At 42.3% G+C, this 27,199-nt stretch overlaps 1 protein-coding gene across 2 annotated transcripts in view; it reads right to left on the minus strand.

Annotated features, from left to right (window-relative positions):
- kif5ab (kinesin family member 5A, b) overlaps positions 1 to 26,150 on the minus strand; it is a 55,570-nt gene extending 29,420 nt beyond the window's left edge. For both annotated transcript variants that reach the window (XM_047583804.1, XM_047583803.1), the window contains exons 1-10: positions 25,654 to 26,150; positions 8,850 to 8,937; positions 7,155 to 7,228; positions 6,734 to 6,838; positions 6,282 to 6,330; positions 5,114 to 5,169; positions 4,455 to 4,542; positions 4,157 to 4,281; positions 2,529 to 2,633; positions 703 to 851 (exon numbers count right to left, since the gene is read on the minus strand). In XM_047583804.1, the coding sequence (XP_047439760.1) occupies positions 703 to 851; positions 2,529 to 2,633; positions 4,157 to 4,281; positions 4,455 to 4,542; positions 5,114 to 5,169; positions 6,282 to 6,330; positions 6,734 to 6,838; positions 7,155 to 7,228; positions 8,850 to 8,937; positions 25,654 to 25,782 (968 nt within the window). In that variant the 5' untranslated portion in view covers positions 25,783 to 26,150. The remainder of the gene's footprint in view (positions 1 to 702; positions 852 to 2,528; positions 2,634 to 4,156; positions 4,282 to 4,454; positions 4,543 to 5,113; positions 5,170 to 6,281; positions 6,331 to 6,733; positions 6,839 to 7,154; positions 7,229 to 8,849; positions 8,938 to 25,653) is intronic.
- Between the last annotated feature and the right edge of the window lie 1,049 nt (positions 26,151 to 27,199).

Consider the following 27,199-nt stretch of genomic DNA (forward strand, 5'->3'; position numbering starts at 1 on the left):
ACTGTGTACCTAAATCCACAGTCCAAGATCAATTCTCTGTTATTAATTATTAACAAAAGTTACTCAAGCTACGCCTTCAGTCCTTCCCAGCATGTTTTAAAGCCGCCGTATTAATGCAAAGTTATGGTTATTTAATTCACTGGTGATACTGACCTATCCCCATAAGCTGTGACAATATTAGTTCAATATCCAGTCTCTGTATTTTTCATATCATACTGATTTTTACAAAGAAGCCAACCACAGCATTCAACAGTTGTTAACTGAGAAAGAAATTTCAAATATCTGCTGAGAATCCTTTTATCCGGCAAGACATTATTTATTTCAGCCAGCCCTCACATGTCAATCTCAAATCATTCGTAGGGGAAAAGGGCTTAAGGAGTCTTCTTTAGAGCTGCATTCCTTTGAGCTGCCAGTGAGCAATGGGAGAGGAAAGAAATCCAAACCTACGAATGCAGCTTACTGATTAGATTAGCAGGGATGCTCTTTATGCAATCCCAGCACAAACCTAGCCTCTACAGCAACGTGTGGATCATCAAGTAGGCAGTAATATGTGAGCAGCATATCTGGGGCGGACACATTTAAGCAAAAACATTCTAACAGGTGCAGCTTAGTGAAACAGATTCAGGTTCATACTTTACAGTGTTTGTGTGTTGTGCAGCGCAGTGCAGCACCTCACGGCTACTTAGCATAGGTTCATGTTACCGTTGGCCAAACATCAAGGTGGATTTTGTCTCTGCATCATTGTAGCTGGAGGGAGAGCAACAGATAAACATGGTGGTGCGACAGTTCCCGCCCAGTGAGTCTTGTAGGATACGAGTCATTTTGCTGTCACGGTACGGCACGTGGGCTTTCTACAAAGAGACATGCAAAGGGAGGAAGAAAAGGAACGAGGGACAGGCAGAAAAAAGACAGAGGAGATGATTAAAAACCAGAACGACCTCATGAATCGCTGCACTGCCATAGCTTTCTTTGAAAAACTAAGAAAGAATGGGCTGTTAGCATCGACACAATTCATCTCCTTCTGCCGCATTCATCACAGTTTTACCTTTATTACCTTTGGAAATGCTTCAAACAGGCGGTGTCCTTGCTCAATGAATGAAAAATGAATACCAATAGATTTATGAAAGATTTGTGAGACATTTACAGCCTGCGAGCCTTTCCATTATTTTTACGAGGACTTCCCTAAGCCTTCACAGTTATATAATAGGAGGTGGTGGACGTTTTAATTACAGCGATGGAGCTTGGAACGACTACAGAGTGGTTAGAGTGGGTCACGTTACCAGCTGTAGCAGGGGTGGGAATTATGGGTGAGGGTCAGCGAAAACTAGCTAACATGTCACTGCAGCATGCACCCAGCCCAGCTGCAAGACAGGAATTACAATATGGAAGTATTCAGAACGCTGGTTTGCATTCAGGGGTGTGTTGCTTTTGCCTCTAGAGACAAAGTTTTCGAAGCTTTTTGCTTTTCAATGCATGTGCAAGGCATGTGGTTCAGGTTACTTAAAGATGCTGACTGTTACTAGGTTCATTCATTCATTCAGAAATTTGTGGGGGGAACATGGGAACATATTAGCTTCTAAGAAGCACATAATCATGGATGATCTGATCATTTTACTCTGATGTTAAAACACTCTCTCTCCACACCCTTGTCTGGTAAACGAGTTGACTTGATGAACCACCGCAAGGAACAGAAACATATTGGTAGCATATCAGGACTCATCCTACAGACAACTATTTTGTGTTGGAGACCTTCAAAGAATAATTATTGAATGCCTCAGTGGTTGAAGTGGTTCAAACAAGTGTGGAAAAAGAGGAACTGAGTGTGTCAGACTCAGCTTGGATCCACCATAGTCATCTTCTTCTATTGAATGAATTCATTGTTGCCAATGAAATTGGAAAATGTGTATCCCACAGCACCACTTTGCACGTTTCAGAAATCTATGTGATGAATAATGTTTCCAATAATATAAATGCAGCTTTTTGAAAAAAATCCATGCAAAGAGATAAGATGGTATCACTAATCTGCTTTGAAGCAACATCCATATAAGCATAGCCAATGACAACAAGATGAAAGACATCTGGACAAAGCTAAGCTAGTTGTTTCCATCTGCTCGCTGCTGTTCGTTCTGTCTTAAGCCCAGATAGATCCTCCATGTACCTGTGACACTGTTATCAGTGTTTCAATTTAACTCTTGGCAACAAACCAAGTAAGCTTTGGAAATTAAGTGAACTATTCCCTTAAAGTAAGCAGGGGTCTTATCTGTAGAGACACTGGGCACATGCAGTGTGCTGTCAGTTTGGATTTGACTGTCTGCTGGTGTCATTTGATTCCTTTTCCTCATCCAGGATATTTAGGCGGTTCTAATCTAATACTTTCAGCTAATTCACTGCAGCCCGGACTCAATTTTTGGAAACATATTACTTTGCCCACAAGCATTAGGTATCTGTTAAAAACAATCAATAACGAAGCCGAGCCGTAGGCCACCGCCGATAGATAAGAAGGACTGCAGAGCTTTTCTCCACCTCACCGTTCCCTCAGCCAGAGCTGAAATGACATTCCCCAGGGCCGACAGGGACTTGTTGATGTTCTTGGCCTCATCCAGCACTGCTCCCTCTGCACCTGTCTTACTGACCTGACACAGATACACAGGCAGATAGGAGGAATTAGTTCATAAAACAAACAGGAAACTGTATTTATTGTTCTGGTGATGCTATTTACATGCCCCAAGAACCCATGTAACTGTAAATTCATAGCACAGTTTCTAGATGATGACGACATAAACTGTAGGATACAGAAAACATAGACCGTTCAGTTGCTTCCCTTCCAATGTAAATTAAGAAATGAAATGCGAAAATGTGTGAATTTGTGAAATTTGTGAAGCAGGATGTGGTTCAGGGTAAAATTATGAATTTTAAAAAATAAAAACATAAAAGAACCAAGAAGCTACTATATGGGTGAAAAGTGAACTCTTTTTCATTTTAAAAATAAAAAGGTTCTCAGTTGTCCAGGTCATGGTAATCCCAAAGACATTTAAACCTTCTGGACTCATCACAACCAAAAAAACTCAACTGTCTTTTTTCCCCCCAAATTGGATATCTGCAAGAAAACTGCAAGAAAATTACAGACAAGTAAAATAAGACATTGATTCATTGTTTTGTTTGTTGTTAAAAAATGAGCTTCAATGAGCTTTTGAAAAGGCTCCTGCAAGAGATTTAGCTTTGAAAGGAACGGGCGGGCCATTCCATGTCACAATCGCTATGAGATACACTTATTTACAGCAATATAATGAGAGGCTTAATTATAGAGGAAAGAAAGTTGTCCTATCACAGCCTTCTGTGGATCACTGGCTTCCTCTTCTTTAAACTGTATTTTTTTATCAAAGTCTCATAAGTTACTGAAGCAGAACCATTTCCAGCTATTCACCCCAAAGGAGGACTCACAGATCCACCTTCAGCAAGTATTAGCTAAAAACTGCAGTTGTCAGCATCTATCCAGACTACAAGGCCACATACTACTACTGTAACACACACACACTATTCTGTATTTTGCATCTGTACTATCAACACCAGACCATACACAGAAGCCAAAGGCCATGTTGTGTCTCTAATGTATTTTCTGCTTTCCAGTTTATGATCTTTGACCTTAGATAAATCATTTAATAGACGAAGTAAGCTGACTCAGAATTCCCCCTAAAGAAAAAAGGAAACAAACCTTGAAGCAGGGAAATAATTTGTGGTTTGTGTTTCCGAATAATTTGAGGTTTGTCAAGGCTGAAACCTCCTCTAGAGTTTTATTGAACCAACAGAAACCATTTCTGAGGCATATTATTCCTCAGAAAATACTTTTCTCTCTTCAACAGTGCAATCAAGTGGATCCGTTCAAACTTGACATCGTATCAGAAACAGGTTAACCCAACTCCTCACTGTGGACTTCAAAATAACCCACTGGTATGTCATGGTGAAAACTAAAATGTGTTTGTAAGGGTAAGTTTGGGCTTTTATTCTCTGTTTATCAGCTCATTTGATGTCTGAAAACACAATTTGGGAAGAAAGACATTTGGTCTTGAGATCTTGTCAGCAGTAAATGTTGAGAGCTAGTTACAATAAAATGCCCTAATTTTAACGTGATTAAAAGAAAACAGCCCGTTGTTCCAACCTTCTCACTACCAGCAAGGTCGACCAGGTACAGCTTGCCACTCAGCTTCTGCTCTGTCTCCACGTTTTCTTGCTTGATGTTTATCAGGAATATGCTGTGACTGCGGGAACTATGCTCATTCATGTCTGAAGAACAAAAAGAGCAAGGAGACTCTTTAAATGAAATGTCATTCAGTGTGCTATTTCCTCCCCTCCCCCTTGCACTTTGATCACATTACACGTGAAAAAAAAAACATCTGACATGCAATTTCTGACAGGTTGAGTGTCAGAACATCAGTGAGATCAACTGTGTGACTCACTGGTGACAGCAACGTGCCGGTTGGCCTTCCCTTCATCTATCACGTCCATCACTTCCTCAGGACTTGTGACAAAGCGTTCCGTGCAGCCCTAAATGAAACAAACGCACATTCATTGACACATTTCAACAAACTGATATGATCTATGTCTGATCACTATCCTGCAACTTTAAAGCAATATTTTGAGACGGCTGTCCCCATCCCGTCCGATAAACAGCCATCGGTCAAGGGGACAACAGTCACTGGCAAGAGACAAAGACAGATGATTGTTTTTACCCATGTGAAATGGACATGTGTGAGATTTGTTCACTAAAAGCTCATTTCCTGGGATGTGGTGGAATGGGAGATGTGCATCATAGATGTGCAGCCCACAAATCTGCAGCAACTGTGTGATGCTATCATGTCAATATGGACCAAAATCTCTGAGGAATGTTTCCAACCCCTTATTGAAAGTATGTCATTACGAATTAAGGCGGTTCTGAAGGCAAAAGGAGGTCCAACCTTTTACTAGCAAGGTGTACCTAATAAAGTGGCAGTGAGTGTGTGTGTTGTTTTTAAAAACACCAATTTATTCCTTTATCCCACAACACAAATACCCATACATACTGGAGAAAATAATGATAATTTGCTCCTCATCTGAAACATATCTATGGCTGACTCACCTTCACATAAGGAACTCTGTATTTGTCTTCGTGCACCGACAGGTTGATTTTTGTCACTGTGGTGTGAAGGGGAAACAAAGGGAGAGAGGTCATTGTTTTACCCATTGCGTGTGTGTGTGTGTGTGTGCGTGTGTGTGTGTGTGTACAAATGACCAACTGCAGGTCACTGTTTGTCTTCCAGCCATAAATAAGGTCACACCTGACTATGTCCCCCTCATATTTGTGTGCGTGAGCCTCCACTAATGTGGTGTGGGGAAAAAAAATGTTTGAATGTCTTTATTGGAACTGAACTATTTTTTGGCAAAGTCACAGAGAGGTTAAACACGAACAAGCGCTAAGGTCGACGAACAAAGTGCTAATTTCTGCACTTCGCATTTGAAAGACCGACCAAATTTCAAAGGATTGTTGAAGCTTTCTTCCCCCCTTGAAGTCGGTGCAGTTTGTGCGCGTTCCTCTCAAACACCTCTACAGTGTGTTGTCCTCTTTGCTGCCTTGATTCATCTCTATTTTCGTGTGTGTTGTTCCTCGGCCTCTGTGAACCCCCCCTGCATACGGATGGAGGCTTTCACCACCGTCTCTGGCTCCATTAAAGATGTAATCACAGTGATGCTGCATCCAGCTCTCTATCCAGTGCCCTCATCATTTCACACAAGTCATTTATCAGTGACACGACTATATGAGGAGTGATGTTGTGCCTCTGGGTGTAAAATATGAATACAGATTGGTGAAAATATAAAGAAAGGAAGTATGGTTGTATAGTAGGTTTTTCTTATCATGGCAACCAAAGATGAGAGAGTTGACAAATATTTTTGCCTTGATGGGTTAGTATGAGGAAATAAAAATGTAGATGTAGACAAGGTTTCCACATTCAGTTTTGACTGCTTTATTCCGTCCTATGAATAAAAAATATGAATGTCTGGAGATGATGTTCCTGGGTGTAACTACGGTGTGAGGCTTTAAAGCTCTTCTGAAATTGCTCTTAAATTTTTAATGCTGTTTAGATTTCTTCTTTCGTTTTGATGTTTAAATGAACTGTGTACATTATGTGTACCTGTCTGCATGCCCATGCTCGCCTCGACTTGAGGGAGAATTTTGAAATTGAAAGAGAGAGAGAGAGAGAGAGAGAGAGAGAAAGAAGAGGGAGAAAGAAAATGCAAGTTGTGCATACCATCCAGGAGGTCTCTGATTTTATCCAGGTAGATTTCAAAGTAGGAGACCTGCAGCAAAACACAACAAATCAAAACAAGCAGCTGATTTTCCCCAGAGGAGAGAGGCACAGCGATAATCTATAAATGAGCGGGATGGGCTCGCTTATCACAGCACAAATACAAAACGCAAAATGACATGGCAGCAATCTGTCCTCCTGAGGGTCCAGTGAGGTATTATCCTCTATTATGAGACTGTATAAAAGGGGAAATATTGTGGGATCATGGTGGTTTCTAATCATGATTTATTGATGCTTGGCTGATTCCACTCAGCCTATCCACGTGAGGATTACATCAGAGGTTCCAGTTGAATTCCCGCTGAATATGTCATAGCGTGTAGGAGCAAAAATGGGCGCGTGCGCACCATCTGCACTTGCGCACACGTGAACAGAAACACATGGAAATCTACACCAACCTTAATGTGAAATTCCAGGTTCTCATCCATGGCAAATATGTGCTCAAAAATGTCCTCTGCAATCCGGGGTATGATTCCCATTCCCTGGGGATCATGAAGGTTCCCCTGCAGGAAGAATGAGACAAGATAAGAACACGAGAGCGAATAGGGGGGATAAACGCAGACCTTGGGATGTATTAAGTAGAGCGAATAGTAAAAGAAAGCATGGCTGAGAGGCTTTTGACTTGAAAAGAAGCAAGGTCGTATCCCAGAGAGGGTTGTAAAGGAGGATGGGAAAGAGAGATGGAGAGCGATGGCTGTGATGGTGGCTGATGTACTGTCAGCGCGAGCAAAGGAGGAGGTAGTCCATAAAAAATAAAGAAGCAAAGTATGTGTGCCAAAGTAAGAGGGCTACCTTTTGAATTATTTAGAAACACTGTACCTCCATGGTGTGCGTCTTTCCAGAGGAAGTCTGCCCATAGGCAAATATGGTCCCGTTGTATCCACCCAAAACATCTAAAAGGAGGAGGAAGAAACAGAAAATGTGTTAGAGAAAGAGACAAGGGGGAGAAAAAAAAAGTTAGCAGTTGGAGTGCCAGAATTACAGAGTTCAGCAGTTAAAAACTAGACATGAAGTATCAAGAGAGAAGAAAATATCTTTGACCTTTGCTCCAGACAGAGATCAAACTGAGTCTCGTAAAGCCGGCATGCGCTGAGGAGTGCACGGTATTTAAGGGCGGTATGGTGCGGAACGACCTCTGTGGCTGCACACAATAAACAACAACAACAACAACAACCCGCGGTGTCAACAGGAGGCGCTCAGTGAGGTACCGAGCAGGTACCGATGTAGGCTATTTACTCCCCTCCATTCATTTGGTGGCAACCACGGCGAAACACAACTCCCCCTCGCAGGTCGAGGTTATAAAGAACCACTCTGTTGAATGTCAAATTGCTGACACAGTTTAATAAGCCCCCGCAGTAAAAGTCAAACAACAATAAAGAGAAACATATCACCCTGAAAGGCCGGCTGCCACAGGTTAGCTGACCACAGACTAATCACAGAGGTGCTCGGCTGCAACCGTGCACAACCTTTTTTCATTTCCGCCTCCTCTTCTTCCTCCCACTCACCCTCCCGTCCTGCGCTGCCCTTCCCCTCATCTTCACAACATGTCTTGATCTGCTTTCACATCGGTCACGGTGACACAGAAATAGAGTGTGACACATAAAAGTACAAAGGATGAAAAAAGAGGTGTTTTTTATTTTGAAAGGGAAATAAAGACAGCAGGGGATGAGGCTGCTGAACAACAGGGACCACCGGAGGGAAAAGATGGAAGAGATGAGGCAACACGAGAGTGAGACAAAGGCCGCAAAGAAAGGATATAAACACTATAAAGCAGAGAAAGTGAAAACACAAGACATCTGTCTCCAGGCCAGCTTTCTGCTCTCGCCTCTCATTTACCCTGCTCCCCTGACACCTTTCAAATCTCACTTCTTTAAAAAAAAAAAAAAAAAACTTCATTTTGTTAAATCCCTAGCTTGAATTTTTAACCCTGCTGCAATTCATCTCGCCTTTTTATTTCTTCTCTCCACCGCCTGCATGGTAATCTTCCTCTCTATAGGTAATCTCAGCTGCCAAATCAATCTTTCCCGTGTTCCACCTAGAACTAGTCCGCCGGAGCTCCACGCTTGCCACGATGGTGAAAGAAATGTAAGAGTCTAACAAGGGAAAAAAAGAGGCAGATAGAGGTAGCTTTGAGGTGGATCCATCCTGTCGTGCCACTGTAAGCACAGGTGACTTTGATCTGTGCATTTTAGTGCTCATACCTGCAGGTCATGTGACTGAATCATCAGTGAATGAAACCCACTGACTATGAAGAAAATTCTTTCGGGTCTGTGAGGAGTTTCAGACCTGAAGTCATATCTACAACAAAGCTAAAAGAAAAACAGGCAACCGTGAGGTTTTTTTTGCAGATGTTTCACCAGGTTCAGGTGGCTTTCAGTTAAGAACTACCCAGAGTGGAAGAAGTCACGTGGACGATCGGTGAAACATCTGCAAGAAAACTCTCAAGCGAGTCCGGTGGTTTTGTTTTACCTCTGCTTTTGCGTCGTGAAAGTGACAAACCTATATGTGACTCACCTTTGACAATCTGTTTGGCACAAGCATTGTAGACCTGCTCTTGTGTGGTGTTCGTGGGAAACACCTGGTCAAACGCATACGACTTCCCCTGCAAACAGAAACAGACAGATCAGAGAGCATCTGGGATTATTTTCAACACCTCTTTCTCCCCTGTGTCTGAGTTGAAGGGCGTGTGAGAGAGGAACACTCCAGACACGATGTTTATCCTAAAAACATCATGTAAACCCATGTCGCCACTATAAAGAAGTGCCTTGCCAACATTTCTTTAATATGGATGCACTTCATGGATGCAGTGTCCATCTGTGTGTATCAGCCCTGAATAACAGTGCGTCTGTCACATTAAGGGGCCCATCTGTCTCCCTTTGAGTGGCTCAGTGTGTACGCCGTGTGTATTTTGCGCCGTTGAGGAACGGTGGGAGTTATGAATGAGCGCGGTGCAGCCTTAGAATAAAGGCTGTTTGACCCCAAGAGAGACAGAGAGACAACGAAATCACATCTGAGGTGAAACCATTAGAAGCAATGTTCAAGGACTTGGAGAGAGAAGAAATGGAGTGGAAATGCAGAGAGGGTAAAGCAGATGAAACCAGTGTCTGCATGTGAGAGAGACAGCGTGAGAACTGCACAAAGAGAGAAGCAAAAAAAAAAAAAAAAAAAAATAGTCTGTTTTTCTGAAGCAGATCTCAGTGAATCTCTCAACCAGCAACCGATCAGGAACAAAAGCCAACCAGCTGATTATCAGTGACTAAACATACGCTCACATACTCAGCCAAATACAGTACGCGCTAATTCACACAAGGCTGGATTGTCGGTCATGCAATTAATTAGCCACAAGCAACAGCTAAAAACCCAGTTAACCACTCACAGTGAGTCACACATTGAACCAGCTCCCACAGTGATTTAATCACTGAGAGAAGTCCAGTCCTAAAAAAAACCTGGCCGAACTGCTGACAGGCCTAATTTCATGTGCCGTGTGTGTGTGTATGGATACATATATTTTGTGCGTCTGAGTGGGTGGTGCTTGTATATGCATGTAAAATTCAAAGCGACTGAGTGTGTGTCAGAGCATGTCAACACCCACGAACCTTGCAGAAGTAGACACCTTAGAGGAACTGCAAGAAGCTGATATGCTAAAATACATCTGTGGGAGATGTGTCACCAGTTTTGTTCAGTTTCAATGAATATGCACATTATTTAGCAAATCTTGCATCATTATATGCATTATATTATTACATTAACCATATAAATTAAAGTTGAACTGCAGCCAATGCCGCTAAATTACCTCTTATTGTTTTCTCCTGCATGTTATTAGTGCAACTATTAAATTAAACAGACATGAATGAAATCATATAAACATGAATAAGAGATTAAGGTTGGAAATCTTTGGGCTATATGGGACAGGCTAAACATTACTATGGTTTTTTAATGGTCTTAACGCAAGCACCAATTACCACGCTTGTGCCTTTTACTGTTACATAATCTACCACAAAGAAAATGACACTTATAGTCAGGACACGTGTCTCTGTTGTTCTTTGCATGAAAGGCGCACAACCCCCGGGGACGGTCTAAACCGTGATTATGACTGCACCAGCAGCCTCGGATAAAATACGGCAATAATCCCCTGCACCTAAGTATTACATATGGGCCCTGCTGTTTGTCAACCCTCCAAATGACACAGTCAACAGCGAGCGATACACAAAATCCCAAAGCACACAAAGTTTATCTGCGGCGCGAATAATAACTTCTATTCTGGGGCTTTCGGGGATGGATGCGTTTGTAGTTAGACTCCCAATCTATCATGTTCCTAATCAGCTCTTGGTAAATTTATTACGTGGCTATCAGGGCACACTCATTTTCAGTGCTTTATATTCATCTGATAGTTTGTGTGCAGGAATCTGTAGGAAGAACAAATTCATCACAATGATAGATCCTATTGTTTATGTGGTCAACAATAACTTATGGGGCATGATGATGAATGATGAAAATGTAACTCTTAAATTACACTGCACGGCTAGGGAAGAAAAAATATGATGGGTACATATATATAGATATATATAATATATGGGTACATATATAAACTTGCTCTGCTAAGATGTTGTTAGGACAAGCAATTTGATTTTTTTCACATTGAAGAAGCAGATAGAAAATTGGTTGTAAATTTTCTTTATTTAAGGAAGCTGTGACTATCTATGCAGCTAACTTCACGCTGTCACAGCTATGTGGTTTTGAACTCAGGCTGACTTGCTTTTTCTTTTTTTTTCAGCAAAAAAATCTTTATTCTATTACAACATTTTCTTAACTCAACTTTGACCAAACATTTGAATTGAATGAATTCCACTTCAGTGTCAAGCTCCTTAGGTAGTGAAAACAAATGCACACTAATGTAACAATTCTGCACTAAATCCTTCTTAATATTTGGTTTATGTTCAAATCGTGTCAGGAAAGTGGTGATATAACCGCAGGATCGACTAAAATGGGGCTATTAAAATAAAAGAAAATTGTGTCAATACAACACAACACAATATCACAACAAACCACAGCCTCCAAAATGAAAACGGCTGAATCAACGGTTAATTTAAAGAAACGCTGAACACCACATCCTTTATAACCTTCACGAAGCTGAGACTTAGTGAAGGACTGCTCCAGTAATTAGTGTACCTAATGAACTGGCATACCGGAGTGTGTGATTTATTGGCAGTTAGCTCAGGATTCAATTTCTTTCGCCATGTTTGTCACAATAAAAACAACAAAACAGGAATTTATTTCCGTGTTGCCACGGTTGAACATGCTGCCGGCGCTGCAATTTGCTCGCCAGTGTGCACAATGACACAACGAAATGAAATGTTGATGTTGTTTTATGCAGAAAAGCCGCAGCAGCGAGGAAGAAACAAAATACAATTTGTGCCACTCCTGATAACTGTAGCTTAAAAATGAGTCTGTATTACTGCAGAGCAAAAGACAATGAATGGGAGCGTTCAAACAATGACCTCCTACTTTACAGTTCAAGCTTTGCAAAAATGAAAAAAAAAAAAAAAAAAACTAAAATTGTCTGTGACAGTGTGTGGTGACAGTTTGGCAGAATCCGGGCTTTATTTTTATGCCTTCTTTTCTGCTTCATAATGGGCCGAACTGTTTATCTGTTGCTTTCAAGCGGCGTAATCACAGCTGCAGGTACAAACAAGCTCCCCATCAGAACTGATTAGGACTGACTCTGCTCCCAGTGAGCCATTTATAAATCTGTACAGTATACACATGTGAACCACGCTAAGTAACAAAGATGGAGGGAGGCAGAGGGAGGAATTATGATGTGGTCGTCATCAGAATGAATAAAATGAGTCAGTTATATAAGCTGTACAGAAAACAGCCCTTTGCCAATAATTTGTGCCGCTGGGTCCACTGTTAAAGCGCCATGCAGAAGACATGAATGTACTTTATCTGAAAGCTCAATTATGTGAGTGGACACTGATGTACAGGAGGAAGCTGGAGATGGAAGCAACGTCTGTAAGTGTGTGAGCAAATATTGTATCCAACTGTGCTTGCACATCATGCCCCTCAGCTTCGTGTGCCATGTCAAACACCCACATGACCTGCCTGTCCAGCCTGCAATCGGCAGTCTGTCTGCCAGGAGACAAAGAATTAGTGTTTGCAGGCAGTGAGGAAGAGGGATGGAGAAACACAAGGCGAGAGAGTTTAAAAAATGCAATGATAAACAGAAGCCGTGAGAATCATTGGCAGGCGGACAAAGAATAGCTAATTAAGCACAAGACTGAGCCGGACAGAACCAGGGCCAGGAGAAAAGAACAACAGAGGTGTGGAGAAGGTAGAAAAAAACAAGACAAATAATCAGCACACAACAGCAATAAAAAAAAGAGAGACAGGGGGAAAATACAGTCAAGAATGGAAATGACAGGGGAGAGAAGTAGAGAACGTATAAAAAAGCCAATTGACCAAAGCGTATAATTTAACAAGCATCAAGAAAAGAAAAAAAAGGGGGATGAAGTGTTTTAGCAGCGACTACAGAATTCAGATGGGAAGCTTTATAGCAGGCCACGTTTAGGGATTGTAGAGATCAACAACCAGAGAGCATGGAAAGGGCTGCTCACACAATTGCACAAATATTGCACATATGTGAACAACAAGTAACCTCGTAAATTAACCTACACGTCTTCCCTGCTAAATAATTAGCTGTTTGTCAGGGCTATGCAAGATGAAGGCGATGTACCAAAAAAGATTTACATGAATATGTTTAGATATGAGGGATCTCGTCGCTGCTGGAATGTTCCAATCAATAGTCAGTTTTTTTTCTGCAGTAGTTTTTACTGAAAACCCACTGTACAACAACTGACCAGCCCCAATAATATACACTGATCAGGCGTAACATTATGACCACCTGCCTAATATTGTGTAGATCTCCCTTGTGCCTCCAAAACAGTTGTGACTCAACACAGAATGGATATGGGTCTTCTGACGGTGTCCTGTGGTGTCTGGCAACACAGTGTTGTTAGTGGGGGCCTTTGGATCCTTTGGGTTGAAGGGAGGGGCCTCTGTGGATCATCCCACAGATACTTGATCAGTTTGGGATCTAGTGAATTTGGAGACCAGGTCAACACCTTGTGCTGTTTTGTGTGTTTGTCTGTGTCAGGCTGTATTGTGCTGGGCATTGCTGCTGCTGTCACAGAGTGTCATTGATATGGGGTGGGGGTGCCTGGTCTGGTCTGGTCTAGGTGGGTGGTTGTTTAAGTAACATCCACATGAATGTCAGGTCCAAACGTTTCCCAGCAGAACAGTGAATTATCACAAGACGGTCAATAATATTCACTTGTCCAGTCGGTGGTTTTAATGTTGTGGCTGATTAGTGAAGAGGAGTGCTTAAACATCCACATTTTACGCCAGGTGTTTGTAGAAAACAAAATCAACCTAAATGAGAGTTATTATTAATCATTTCAACATGCGTTTGTGAACACCAGCTGATCTCAAAAAGGTCCATGAACAAATTTTATGGAGTTTAAACTATGGGCAGATGTTAAGAAGTCTGACATGTTCAGTTTAAGAATTAAATAGTTTTAAGCAACATAAAGGCATTTTGTGTGGTTTTTGACCACTAGTGGCTCTACGATGAGTGGATTTTCAGCTGTGATTACGTCATGTACATGAGCAACACAATACACACTAAAGAGCTGACGGTCTGTCGTAGCAATGTACCAAAATGTGCAGCAACACAAGTCTAGACAGAAAGACATGCCAACATAAATACACAGAGCAAACTTAAACAATGTGAAAACCCCCATAAATAACTTTAAGGTTAAGATGAGATCATGGTCGACGCTGCCTTCAAATGGAAGTCTTCATGGTTACGATATGGGGAGACGTGTAAATGCTCGGTGTTCAAATAATAACAGCCCAACTGATGAGAGCACAGATGCAAGGAAACGGTTGATGTCCTAACAGTAACAGTTCGGCAAGTAGCTGGGCAACTTAATACAAAGAGTTAACTCATCACAGTAAGTGGACTCTGATGTTCAAATTTCCACTTATGAAGAACACAACCATGTGTGAATGCAGCAATAACTAAAAATAAAAAATAAAAGATCAGTGTCGTTACACAACTCAACATGACAACATGACAAAAAGGCTACAAACAGCTCTTTTCTGTATTGAAGTCACCTGCTTCATGGCATTGTGCTGGCACCATGCACGCCGACCTTGTCCCTGAGCGGTTTCACAGCTCTGTAATTACCTCTTTGTAGGAACCACCTTTACTTGTGACAGACGACATTCATTAAACGAAGACAAGTGCCAGAAAGCTGCATTAAATGTCCTATCAGTTGACCAGCGCAGTTCAAAGACGCAATTCTGCAAGAAAAGGCCAACACAGAACAAAGCACCTTCTGCGCATGTTTTGTTGTCACAAAACAGATTTCATCCTTGTTATTTTCTTCCCGTCCGTCAAGTTTCACAACAAAGCCTCCTTCGCACAAGCCAGAAGATGCATAGTTACATATTTTAAAGGAAGCTGTGTGAGATGATAATAAGATTAAGGCATGAGACCCTCGTGCTTCGACACACTGGCGGACTGACAGTCGGGTGGAGGGATGCTCACTTTGCATACTGTGGCTCGTTTGTGGTGGTTTGGTGCTGGTGTGTGAGCTCGACTGGGGGCAGAGGCGGAGGAGGTGGAGGAGAAGGAGGAGGAGGAGGAGGAGGAGGAGGAGGAGAAGGAGGGGTCTGAATTTCTCTTGTCGGAGTCTGTATGTGTGAGAGTGTTTCAGTGTGTGTGCGCCTGTCTCGGTCTCTGTCAGCCTCCGTATCAGTCTTCCCCACAAACTCATCAACTCTCCTCTCTCTCTCTCTCCTAACACACACATAAATGCACACAGAAGCACAACAAGACTGACAGGAGAGAGAGGTTCAGGCTGCCAGTGTCTGCCCCCTCCGTCAAGCTAACCATGCTTCGAGCCCCAGATAACAGCATCATTAGCTGTTCTCTTGACAACAGAAAACCCCTCACAACCACGAAAGCTCCAGTCACACGATATTACCTAACATTACTGTATTTCCTAATTCACGCTGCTGACAACTCTAAGCAGAGTCGACCGGCAGTGCCTCGGGGGCAGAGCGGCTCAGTGCTTCAGATATACAGTCTGAACGCCAGAATCCGACGGCGGTGGTTTATTTTCGAACTGCCTTGCAGCTATCTTGTACTTATCACGGCAATTTTTGTAGCTATTTCACTTAATCACTAGCTTAGGGAGCAGAGGTTTACCGCCCCGCATAACATTGTTAACACTCATCTAATAATTTCACTTATTTTCCTGCACGAAGTTGTTTATAAAAGATCCACATAGAAGTGGAGCGATTAGCCCCTCATCAAAGTGAAATATTCTGCATAATTTATCAGGATGAGTGAGAGAAAAAGAGGAGCGAAGAACAGAGGGAAGGAGAGACTGGGCTTTGCTCGCTGAGATTTAGAGCAGAAAAAAAAAAGACCAGAAGCCTCCCTATGGATGAAAGTAGAGTGAGGAGGAAAAAAGAGATCAGCATCAAGCAGAGGAAAATGAGACGGAGTAAGTGATTATAAGAATGAAAACTTGGTTGAAATGACAGATGAGAGATAGACAGGAATAGAGAAAAGAAAGTCATAATTGTTATGCGTTATGTCTGAAGATATTGCACAAATATTTCATCCTGTTCTCAGTACATCAGGAAAATGACGCATTGTTTGGTTTATTATGACAATGCCCACCACAGACACATAAATTTATCAGAAAGTATTAAAAAGCATGTCTGCTTAGTTCTTCTTTCAGATCAATTTGAATTTTTGTCTGCAAAGCTTGGTTTGTACTCCAGCGGGCGACATCTGATGTGACAACACTGTTTTGTTAAAATGCTAGCCGGCTGCTCGTCAGGACTTCAAGATAATATTGAACAATAATAACTTTTAGTGAAAACGATAATCAAAAGAGGGGTGTGTGGGAGGCAGGCTGTTCTTGTCCGGTTGGAGAGCCGTGAGCGCGGAAATGTATTTTTGAGCAACTACAGCTGTTGCGTTCTGCTTCGCTGCGACGTGCCTTTACACCCTGAGTGGGTGCACATCCGCTCGTGAGGTAGCTATGCATTCATCTGCCATGCAACCATAAATCTGGCTTTGCTTGAAAATTCGTCTGTGGCCATATAGGAGTAGAGGTTGCGAAAACAATCTCACCTTGCGGTGCAGAGAAAACAGCTGTACGGATTTTTTTTTTCTGTTTGGTTGATGGATGACAAAGGCTACACCTTCAAATGAGCGCCTCTGTGCCTCATGGTGAGAATAAGACTCCAGAAAATCTCAGCGTAAGGCAACAACTGCCAGCTCTTGTGTGGAATAAGCAAATGAGAGTGTTGGTTTGAGTGTTGCTGTGGGCCAGGCGATGTCCCTGGTCTTTGTTGCCAGAAAAGGGCAAAGAAACTGTTTATTTGAACAATAACAATTCGACCTTTTGCAGACAAATCGCAAAAGCCTCCAATATTCACTTATTCTGTGAATTAAATATAATTTTTAACAGTTGTACATTGATAGTGTTTCTTTGTGACCCTACCCATAGAAAGAAGACATGACAGTTACTGCACAACACAAAACGATTCTGCTGCGATAGAAAAGCATGTGTACATTTCTCCTGTAAGGTAAGGAACCATTTCACAGGCTGAATGCACAATTGAGTGCACAGTGCACAGCACACATAAGGCAAGAGAATATTTTTATGTATACTTTCCGACTCCAGTCTGAATGAACGCCTATTGGATTTAAGCATAGTGGGTGATGTGCAATGGTGTAATGAGGGAGTGTGTGTGACCTCTGGACATCAACACCCTACCAGGTCCCTATCAGGTGTGCACAATTATTAGGCAGCTTCTTTTCCTCGTCTTTTCAAACATCTTTTAGAAGGACGCGGCACTCTTGAAATTGTCAAGATATTAGGACGTGACCACAGAACCATCAAACGTTTAGTTGCAAATCGCCAAATGGGGCAGAACAAACGTCTTGAGAAAAAAAGACGCAAATTAACTGCCAAAGATTTGAGAGGAATCAAACGTGGAGCTACCAGGAACCCATTATCCTCCAGTGCTGTCCAGACCTGTAGTCTTCCTGGAGTATCCAGAAGGTGTTAAGTGTTCACAGATAGGGCGAAGGCAAGAAAGGCTACAACCTGACCATAATTGAACACATTGAGTCACACATTGAGTCACACAAGTTAAAACACACGACTGGGCCAAGAAATATCTGAAGACAGACTGAAGACAGAAATGAGAGTGAGTCTTGGTGGACCAAATGGATGATCCTGTGGCTGGATCCGCAATGGGAAAAGAACTCCACTCCCACTCAGATGCCAGCAAGGTGGAGGTGGGGTACTCATATGGGCTGGATTTATTAAAGTTGAGCTTGTTGGACCTTTTCGGGTTAAAGATGAACTCAAACTCAACTCCCAAACCTACTGCCAGCGTCTAGAAGACACTTCCTTCACAGATTTGAAGTTTTTTAACATGTTGCATCGACCAAGAGCACTGTTGTTGTTAAATAAAACAACTAATACTCAAATGTGCAACTTGCTTAATAACTGTGCATGCAGGGTTGTCTTTTGGTTGTATGGAAACGAGCTGAAGCACACGAAGCAGAGCCCAGAGCAACCTTGAACAGTAAAGCACACAAAAAACTTAACCCAGTTCAAATAAACACTGAATGCAGATAAGACAGAGAGACAGATAAATAAACAAAGGAGATTGAAAGAGAGGGAAAGGTAGGCAGCGCGCAAGAAGACGAGAGGAAACACGTCATAGATGACAAAGGTGGCCTCATCATCTTAGTAACGCTTTGCCTGTTCCACCGCTCGCTGGCAATGTCACTTTTGATTGGGCCCTCAGCCCTCAAACACTTTCGATTTATTTATGTTATACAATTATATAAGTCCCACGGCAAACAGAAATGAACCTCGAGGACAAACTGAGTTGTCAAACATGAACTGGGATCACTGACCCCTACCAGGAACAAAGAGCTTCGATCACTACACGAGACAGTCTGAGAGCCCAGCCATTAGCCCGTCCTCCTCCTCCAAAGGGAGTTTTTGATGTCAGAGGAAAGGTCTTTCGTCCTTGCAGTCGTTATCTCCCTTTCAGCCAGCAGCCACCTGCTTTCAGCTCAAGTTGTGTATAAGTAAAACAGTCAAAATTAATTCACGTGGGACAAGAGATTACTCCTGACAGCAGCTTTGTCTCTGTCTACACTGCTTTGGCACACTGGGGAAAAAAATCCAAACACATTTAGCATTTAATACTGAAGACAGCTTGTTTTTCAAACGGCAAGCTTACTTTAAAAATGCACGGCTTCTAATGTCACTCAGTCTACACTTACTAACACTAAATAGGCACGGCATCACTTCATCACACATTTGTCTTATTATAAACAGGGCATACCATTTGGGAAGAGGGTCTCGTTTTGAAAGTAACGCCATGGTGAAGAAGAAACCCCTTAACCAAGCCACTGATGCTTTTCTACCAGTAATTCAATTAGTACAGAGACTCGTGAGCCAAATGCATCAACTGGAGAAGTAATGCTCCGATGTAATGATAATGCGCCCAACTTATGATGCAATAACTTCCGACATCTTTAACTCTGTGCTAAATTGAAGTACAGATGGTCCACAGTTCAAATTAAATCAGAATCCAGGATGTGGATCCTCAAAAAGCACGAGAGCCGGAGGAAAGCACATGCAGCAGTCTATCGAGGGTACCAAGGCGCTGCATCGGACCATTAGTATGAGCCTTGTTAATGACCACGTGTGGCAGAGAATGAATAATAAATTGGATTGTGCAAGGGTAGAGTGGAAGAAGCTGTAGCCAGTTGCAGTGTAAGCTCACGTTTCTTTCAACATGTACGCGGGCAGCAGTGATTAAACCCAGTGAGGGAATTACTGCTTGGCAAAGGAAGCAATCCAAGAACTCGATTTGAGCAATGATTTATATTTTGTGTAAAATTTGTCAATATAGTTATGACTGTTTTCCTTTTTGTAATTCAGCCACTAGTAATGACTGAGACATGCAGCGTGGTAATTTGGATAATAAAAAGCCTCCAGGAAAAAAAGAAAAAAAAAAGAAAAAGCAAGTCGTTCTAAGAGTTTGCATAGAATTGCATTAATTACCAACTCTAGGAGATGGAAGAGAAGGAGAACAGGATCGGTTTGTTGCCGTTATTGATGTGCCTACTGGGAGCCACAAAGAAACTCCGCTGTTGTGCTGTAGCCTGGAGAAAAGTGTTTTTTAAAAGTCGGAGCTGGGACCGATCCTTGGACACGCAGAGATTAAAATAAGTCTGAAATTTATGTTAGCCAAGATTTTCCAGGTCTCTTTTATGCTATGGCATTTGAATAAAATCCCAACATCAGAGTAAATTCGATTAACCTAGATCAAAAACAGTGAAGAAAATTGCCTTTTGAAGCATAGCTCCCCTGTGGAGGAGAGACAAAACAGTGATGCGGAGTCAGCGTTCTCAAATGTCAGTCTGAGGAGCTGAACTGTAACTAATTGAAGGAAACCGGAGTCCTGGGCACACAGACTTCTGGGATGCTCCTTTCCTCTCACTGGGATTTCCTTGCCACCCCGTTACGATGCTAGCATGGCACCAACTGCTCGGGGTCTTGGAACATGCAAACACGTGTGAGAGCATGTGCGGTGGGCTGTGATGAACTGCCCACAGACGCCGAGGGCAAACATGGGGACCAGGCGGCGTCCTGGGCAGGGCCGTGGCTAATCAGAAGAGGATGGTCCATTAACACTCCCTGGAGGAAAAAGCTTGGTAATCACAGACCACTTCTGTCATAAAGGAAGAGAAATAGGGAGGAAAAGCGTTGACGAGCTGGCACGAGCTTATCTTACCCTGGCACGCGTGCACGCCGAGTAAAAATAAAGATGAGCTGAACAAACTGGCAGCTAATATCCTGTTGAGTGTGACTGCTGACTAAACCGATCTCGATATAATGTTAATATTAAAGCAAACAAGTCTACATAACCGAAGTGACTTAAAATATTCTGGCTCATGGCTGACAGGCTACAACCCATTCCATTAAAACCTGCTAGGACGCCGTACAAATTTTAATGAGCTGACACACGAGACTGATCTTCTTCTGTCACATCTTCCCAATACTGTTGCTGACTCACGAGGAAATGAGCTGCAGAATCATTACACTGTGAAATCCAGCTAAACAGAGAAAACACAAGGAGGCATGCGTTGAGGAAAAGAATGGCAGAAAGAGCGAGAGGGAGGGAGGAGATGAGGTCTGATCCCAGGAGGGAAACTGCTCGGATGCAGGCGTCCAACAGGACAAATGAGCACAGATCTTGACCCCGCGCAGCAATCCCATTACGCTGCCTAATTGGATCGGGTGTGTGTACTGCGGAGATGGAATTAGAGCACTAAAGCGTGCACGGGGGGGCGGGAGAGAGCCGGGGAGCCCTTAGACCTCCATTTGTGATTCAGTTTGGTTTGCAGACAGTTAAAGCCACGGCAAAGAAATATCCTTGAGGAGAAATGGCTCCAGTGGAACTATAAACAACAAAAAGTACGAGACAGGTAGACGACTCTACGCGGCGCCCGACATGCACTGTCAACAGTTTGTTTCAGCAGCAGCTGTTTCCTCCTCCTATTTCCTACTTCTGCGTCTGATCACGGAGGGGACATGAGATGAAAAGACAATCGTCTCGCAGCTGAGGATCACGAGGAAAGAGCCACATCCCATCAGAAATTAGACTCGGGGACATCTTAAGTGGCTGCTGATGAATAATCCTCAATTAATTTTGAACTGCATTACATGCCTATTTTCTGCAGTGGCACGCCATATGACCCTGATTTATTCCCATAAAATTCAGCTTTAGGAGAGAATAACAACCTTCATGTTGAGAGAGCTGGAGTGCAGCGCATACTCTGTCTTTGTGAACGCTATAAAGCCGTTAATCCACTAACCTTCCTAAATATGTAAACAACGAGGATTTCCCAGTTATGACAGCTGCAGACTGTGGACTCTCTATGGGAGATTTGTGAGCACACAAGAGAACGGCAGTCGTAGAAAGTTAATCCATACAATTATAAATGGTGAGCAGAAAATAGAGAATCAATAGGTGGTTTGTGCCGTTTCAAGTGGTCTCATTTACACAGGCTGAGTGATTTGCATTGTATTTCTATCCATCCATCCATCCATCCATCCATCCATCCATCCATCCATCCATCCATCCATCCATCCATCCATCCACTCCCCATGATGATGTCAAGAAGGTTCTGTGTAGAGGTTAGTTGTTTTATTCTGGTCAGAGCAGTCGCATATAAACATAAATACAGCTTGAATTGCCAAACACAAAGAAGAAAGTTTCCTCATTATTTTCTGTCTACATCTGTGTGACTTGGCTACGGGCTCTCATTAAAAAATACCTCTTATCTCAGAAAACGAATGGCTTACCATAACAGGGACCCAAAGTTTTGGAGGCGCAGTGACCTACAGTATAGTTTTAAAGACGCTGCGGATCCACTGTGGAAGTTTCCCCTCTTCCTTGCTCATAATTAGAGAAGGATTTAATAATATGTGTCCGCCTCCATGAGCTGGTTAATTTACACCGGAGCCTGATTGCGCCGGGAAAAAAAAAAAAAAAAAAAAAATCAGGGGTTTTCAGCACCAACAGACAAATGAACTAATGAACTGTAATGTTTTTCTTTTTTTTTTTTTTTTTTACCTTGGATAAAGGGAAAGAAAATGATGCTGTTTATCCTCTTGAGCACCAGCGAGGCTCTTACAGCTCTTGCAGCTGAAGAGAAATACTGTACCACAAAATAAATAAATAAACACGGCATGAATGGCTCAGGTCTGACATGACTGTTATTTTATTCAGATAGCCCACATTATATAATAATACTGTATATGTGGATATGATTCATATGTGAGCACAATACATTTTTAATAAGTCAAGCCTATGGACAGCTCATATTACCTTCACATGATATCTATATGCCAACGCTGAAAAACAGGAGAGAGAAAATTCCATACCATGGAGCCTCGGAGGCTGCCACTATCATGTATTTATTCATAGAAGAGAAAGCGTGATTCATCGTGGCAGTCCTTTTTCCCTGCCAGAAGATTACGAGGGACAATCTGGCCCTTGTGACGCCGCATTATTCTAGACAGTGAAATAGTAGAGACAGCTGTGTCACTCCACTGTGGAGCAAACACAAAGGCCATGCCTTGGGGCAGCGCAGGGTGAGTAATTATTACTGTCACACAGCCCCAGAGCCCTGTGGGGCTCCACAGGTGGCCTCGCATGAGATGGTGAGAAAAGACACCGAAACAAACCACTAATAATAAACACAGGCATTTATTCCCCCATCACACGGGTAGAAGATGTGACGTGCGTGGAGAAAAATGAACTGCTCCGAAAGATGACTGTCTCACCGGGGGAATATAATAAAACGTATTCCGCATTTGACCTCAACTATAATGCATGACCTACTTCATATCATGCTCCACTGCTGCTTTCAGCCGCTCTTCAGTCGTTAACTCTGTACTTTGTGAAAGAACGCCCCACTCTTCACTTCTGTTGTCAATACGGATGCTGCAAATTAGCTCTACTGTTACTGCGGGGAAGTCTGCACGCCCTCAAGGTGAACTGCAGACAGACTCAGTTAGCGACTACGCCTAAGTGGAGGATTTAGTGGCCAGGAGGTGGTGGAGACCAAAACTTGGAAATTCTGAAACAAAACACCAACGAAAGTAAATGCTGCTCCACATCTGCTGGACCTTCTTCTTCTGGACAAATTGGTTATAATTTAAGCAACTGTGTAATGTTTAACAGAATAAGCAATGCTATAACCAATACTTCTCTTACAAGTGAAAAGATGTAATCACAAGATACGTAGCTTTAAGCAGCTAATCTCCACAATTCCCTAAAATGAATTCATTATTTTATTTTTGTAATTTCTCTTGTTTGTCACGGTGAAATTCTCACTGCTAATGTAGACTTACGTTGACAGGTTAAAGTTCAAATCATTCAAGCTGCCATTAAAATGGATCCGATAATCAATGCTTTTTGTTTTGTGCAGGCTGCACCACTCCCAAAACCTCCAAGTCCCCAGAGATGCTCCTTCATCAATTTGGAGCGCACCAACACACGATCTTCTCCGATATTTAATCTCTGCAAGTCTCCTCTTGCCTGCCACCCGGGTGCAGCCGAACCATCGCTCAGCAGCTCAAATCATTGCTTCTGTCAGCTAACAAGTTCTGCAAGAAGCCTTTCTCAAGCAGACGAATGTGACTCCATCAGCACTGTCCAAACGCGAATTGTTTTTATCAACCGCCAAAATGTGAGTGTCTAGTTGTCGCTGCGGGGCCCTTGCAGCACGCCCGCCTGTCTGTCAGCCTGATATTTTACCTCCTGATCCAATCTGACGGCCGCAGCATTTCAACTCGCAGGAGGCATATTTCTTTACAACTTCCTTGGAGAGTATTAGAAAGATAGTGAAGCACCACAGGAGGAGATTACAAACACTGACTACATTTGCACATGAAAAACACTTCACATGAAAGCTTCTGAAGTAATTGTATACATTACATTATACATTCTATACATTCATAAATAACAATCATCCGAAAAGAAAAACATTAAAGGACACTTTGTACGTGAGATGAGTGGAAATACAAGTAGACATTGTGAATGCTCTTGTTGCCACCAATATTCATGGTGAACAACAGCAGGTTCTTCCCATAGTGACAGATCACACCTCCCTGGACGTGTTGATATAACTTAACTTCATTTCTGCACTGTTTCTTGCTGTCATCCGTAGGTTCATAAGAAGCACACATTTTCTTTGTTTGACACATAATTGCAGGACTGGAACACAAGCAGCGGTGTCACACAATAAATTCGTAATCACCATCTGTAAGAGCGAACATCCTTTTCATTCTTTGTCTTTCAACACTTACACAAATTATTTAAATACCACTGTCAAGACTGACACCGGGATGGAGGATTTCAAGCAGTTTAAGCTTCCATCCCCAAACAGACTTTAAAATAATGTGATAATGAGCATTCAGTCTATTGCAGGAATCCTGCTGCTACAGCCAAGATTTGCAAGACAGTCATGCAGAGACATCTATCCCAACTAAGCTGTGGTGCATTTGAATGTGTGTGTGTGTGTGTGTGTGTGTGTGTGTGTGTGTGTGTGTGTGTGTGTGTGTGTGTGTGTGACAACAGAGAAAGCCGGTAGGGATTTTCAGCTATCTTCATCATCACTTGAAGTCAGCCCTCAGGCCAGATGGGTGTGGATTTCCCTCTATAGTGTGTGTGCAGGGAAAGTATGAGCAGTTTGTAGAAATTTCATTGTGTGCATGCATGTGCATTTCTGTATGTATGGATTTATGCATGTATCTATGCATGCATTGTGTGTAAGCCCTGGTCCAGATGGGCTTTACATCCAAACAACAAGAATATTTGCATTTAGACCACTCTAATCGTCCTCCTGCACGCTAGTCATTTCACTAAAATGTCAACGGTAAAGAGATCACAATCACACTTTTAACCTCCGCCTCAGATGGGAATTCATCAGACTGATAAACATTTTATGGCACGGCCCAATCTCCTTACAGCTCCTAAGCAATGACAGCAATCCATTTGCATTGAGATAAAGCCAGATTCTATTTACTGCACAGAAACAATCCACAGAGCGTAATTATGACCCTCATTAGACTTGCACCACCCCATAATTCAACGGTGCATTAAAGGCTGACAACAAGATGCATCAGAATGGACATCAATCAATTCTGCATAATTATCTGAGACAGGGGACACACCAAATTCCAGCAGATCAATCCTAAAGAAGGAGCAAATAATGGACCTGGGGGTGATTATGGAGGTGGGGTCCAAATGCATTTTCATAAAGTGGTGAATTGATTTTCCTTTTTTTTTTTGAATTACTGATTGTGGAGTTGGATGATCTTGGACTGCATTTGAAAAAGAAAGTGGTAGATATTCTTCAACATAGCACTGAATGGCTTATCATCGTTTTGATCAGTGCTTATTTTTTTAGGCAGCAGCCTATAGATCAACGAATCCAGCGAGCTAATCGTAGTGATAATATTGATGGAAGCTATACTTAGTTTGATCCCAGTGAGAAGCCTTTAAGCTACCAGTCTTCAGTCTGTCCAGTATCTGGTGTGTGTGTAAGATGATAAGTGTAACCCCTAGCGTTCATCGACTGCATGGGAAGGTGTCAAAAAGGAAGGGATCATTAGAAATAACTTACCCCGAGGATGACAGTGTCTTCTCCTTGAAATATTGGTATAAACTTATCTCCGCGGATAATTTCGGACTGGTTCAGTGGACGAAATCGACACAACACCTTGATATTGCATTCAGCGTTGGCATCAGCCATTGTGGAAGGAATGAAATAGTGGATGCGCTTCCAAAAGATGATTTACAAAAAAAAAGGTTATAAAATATTCCCTTTGCAATCTTTTTTCCCGAGGCACCTGGACGTTGACTGAACCCACCGATTATGCCCACACGCAAAGCGAGACTAGGAGGCGATGCATTTGGAATAATGGACAACTACGAGTTTTGGGGATCCAAAATCATTACAGAAATGTACAATAAAAACAGAAAAAGAAATAGTTTGAGGGGTTTCTTGTTTAAAATGCCCTCTCGGACCAAACTAAGACGCAGGTGAGCTGTGGAGAACAGATGGAGAGTTGTAAATGGGGGAGTAGGGTAGTCCAAAGTGGTCCGGTCGGTCTGGATAGGATGCAGGCTGCTCAGAAGCATGCCTTGCATCACTGTCATCCCTGCTCTCTCACTGGGGGCGGGGCGTGGTGGAGTAGCGACTCAAATCCTTTCTCACCAGCACCACTGAGCAGAGGAGCAGTGGGAAGAGCTCCAACTCTGCCACTTTTATTTGAAGAGTACCGATCTTCATAAAAAAAACAACAAACAAAAAAAGTTCAAATTTAAACATCAAACACATTCAGAAGCAGCAACTTGCACAAAAGCCTCATTGCGTATTTTCCCTACTGAGGACAGTAGTGCTTTTTAAGTAGGGCGAACATTTGTTTTATTATTATTTTCATGGTTGCACCGAACTGGTAGTCACAGCAATGTGTTTTGCATGAGTCAAAGGCTCTATCATTTTATCTCTGACATCTAAAAAGACTTTACGCACCTACAGCGTGACAAATCCCTTTGTTTTAAATCCAGTGCCCTACGTTTGCAACACAATATTTCTGAGATGAAAGCAAGAACGAAAAGAGACGTCCGACCTCACTATCAATCTCAGACTTAAATAAACACTGAACTAATTTCAAATTACGATTTTCGTGTAGCCTATAACTCTGGAGAGCTATTTCTTTTAAAAAGAAAAAGAAATAAACAACAACACTATATTACTGATATAAACCACTTTAGAACATCTGCTTTCCCATACAATGAATCATCTTCTTCATTGACCATCTTTGGTTCATTGATCAAGTTGTTTGCTCGTTCCTTTGGCGCCCTCACGTGGCAACTCTGTTGCAACTCATCCCTGTTATCATTAAAAATTAATACAAAGCTGCGTTACGTTTTTGTTGGAACTAATTAATAATTCAAGAGAACATGAGTGCCATACCATATTGTGCTTAAAGCAGAAAATCTACTGAAATGTTTCTAAACAATCGAAGGAGATCTTTAAATCTTATTGGATAAACGGAACGCGTGCGTAATGACGCTCCACATTTGGGGTATGTTTGTTTTGTTGCCTGTAAAACTCCGTCAAAAGTCTCTCTCCCTTTGCTGCAGCAAACGCAGCACCGCCCATC

This window comes from Mugil cephalus, chromosome 4 (assembly GCF_022458985.1).
Source record: "Mugil cephalus isolate CIBA_MC_2020 chromosome 4, CIBA_Mcephalus_1.1, whole genome shotgun sequence".
Classification (NCBI taxonomy): domain Eukaryota; kingdom Metazoa; phylum Chordata; class Actinopteri; order Mugiliformes; family Mugilidae; genus Mugil; species Mugil cephalus.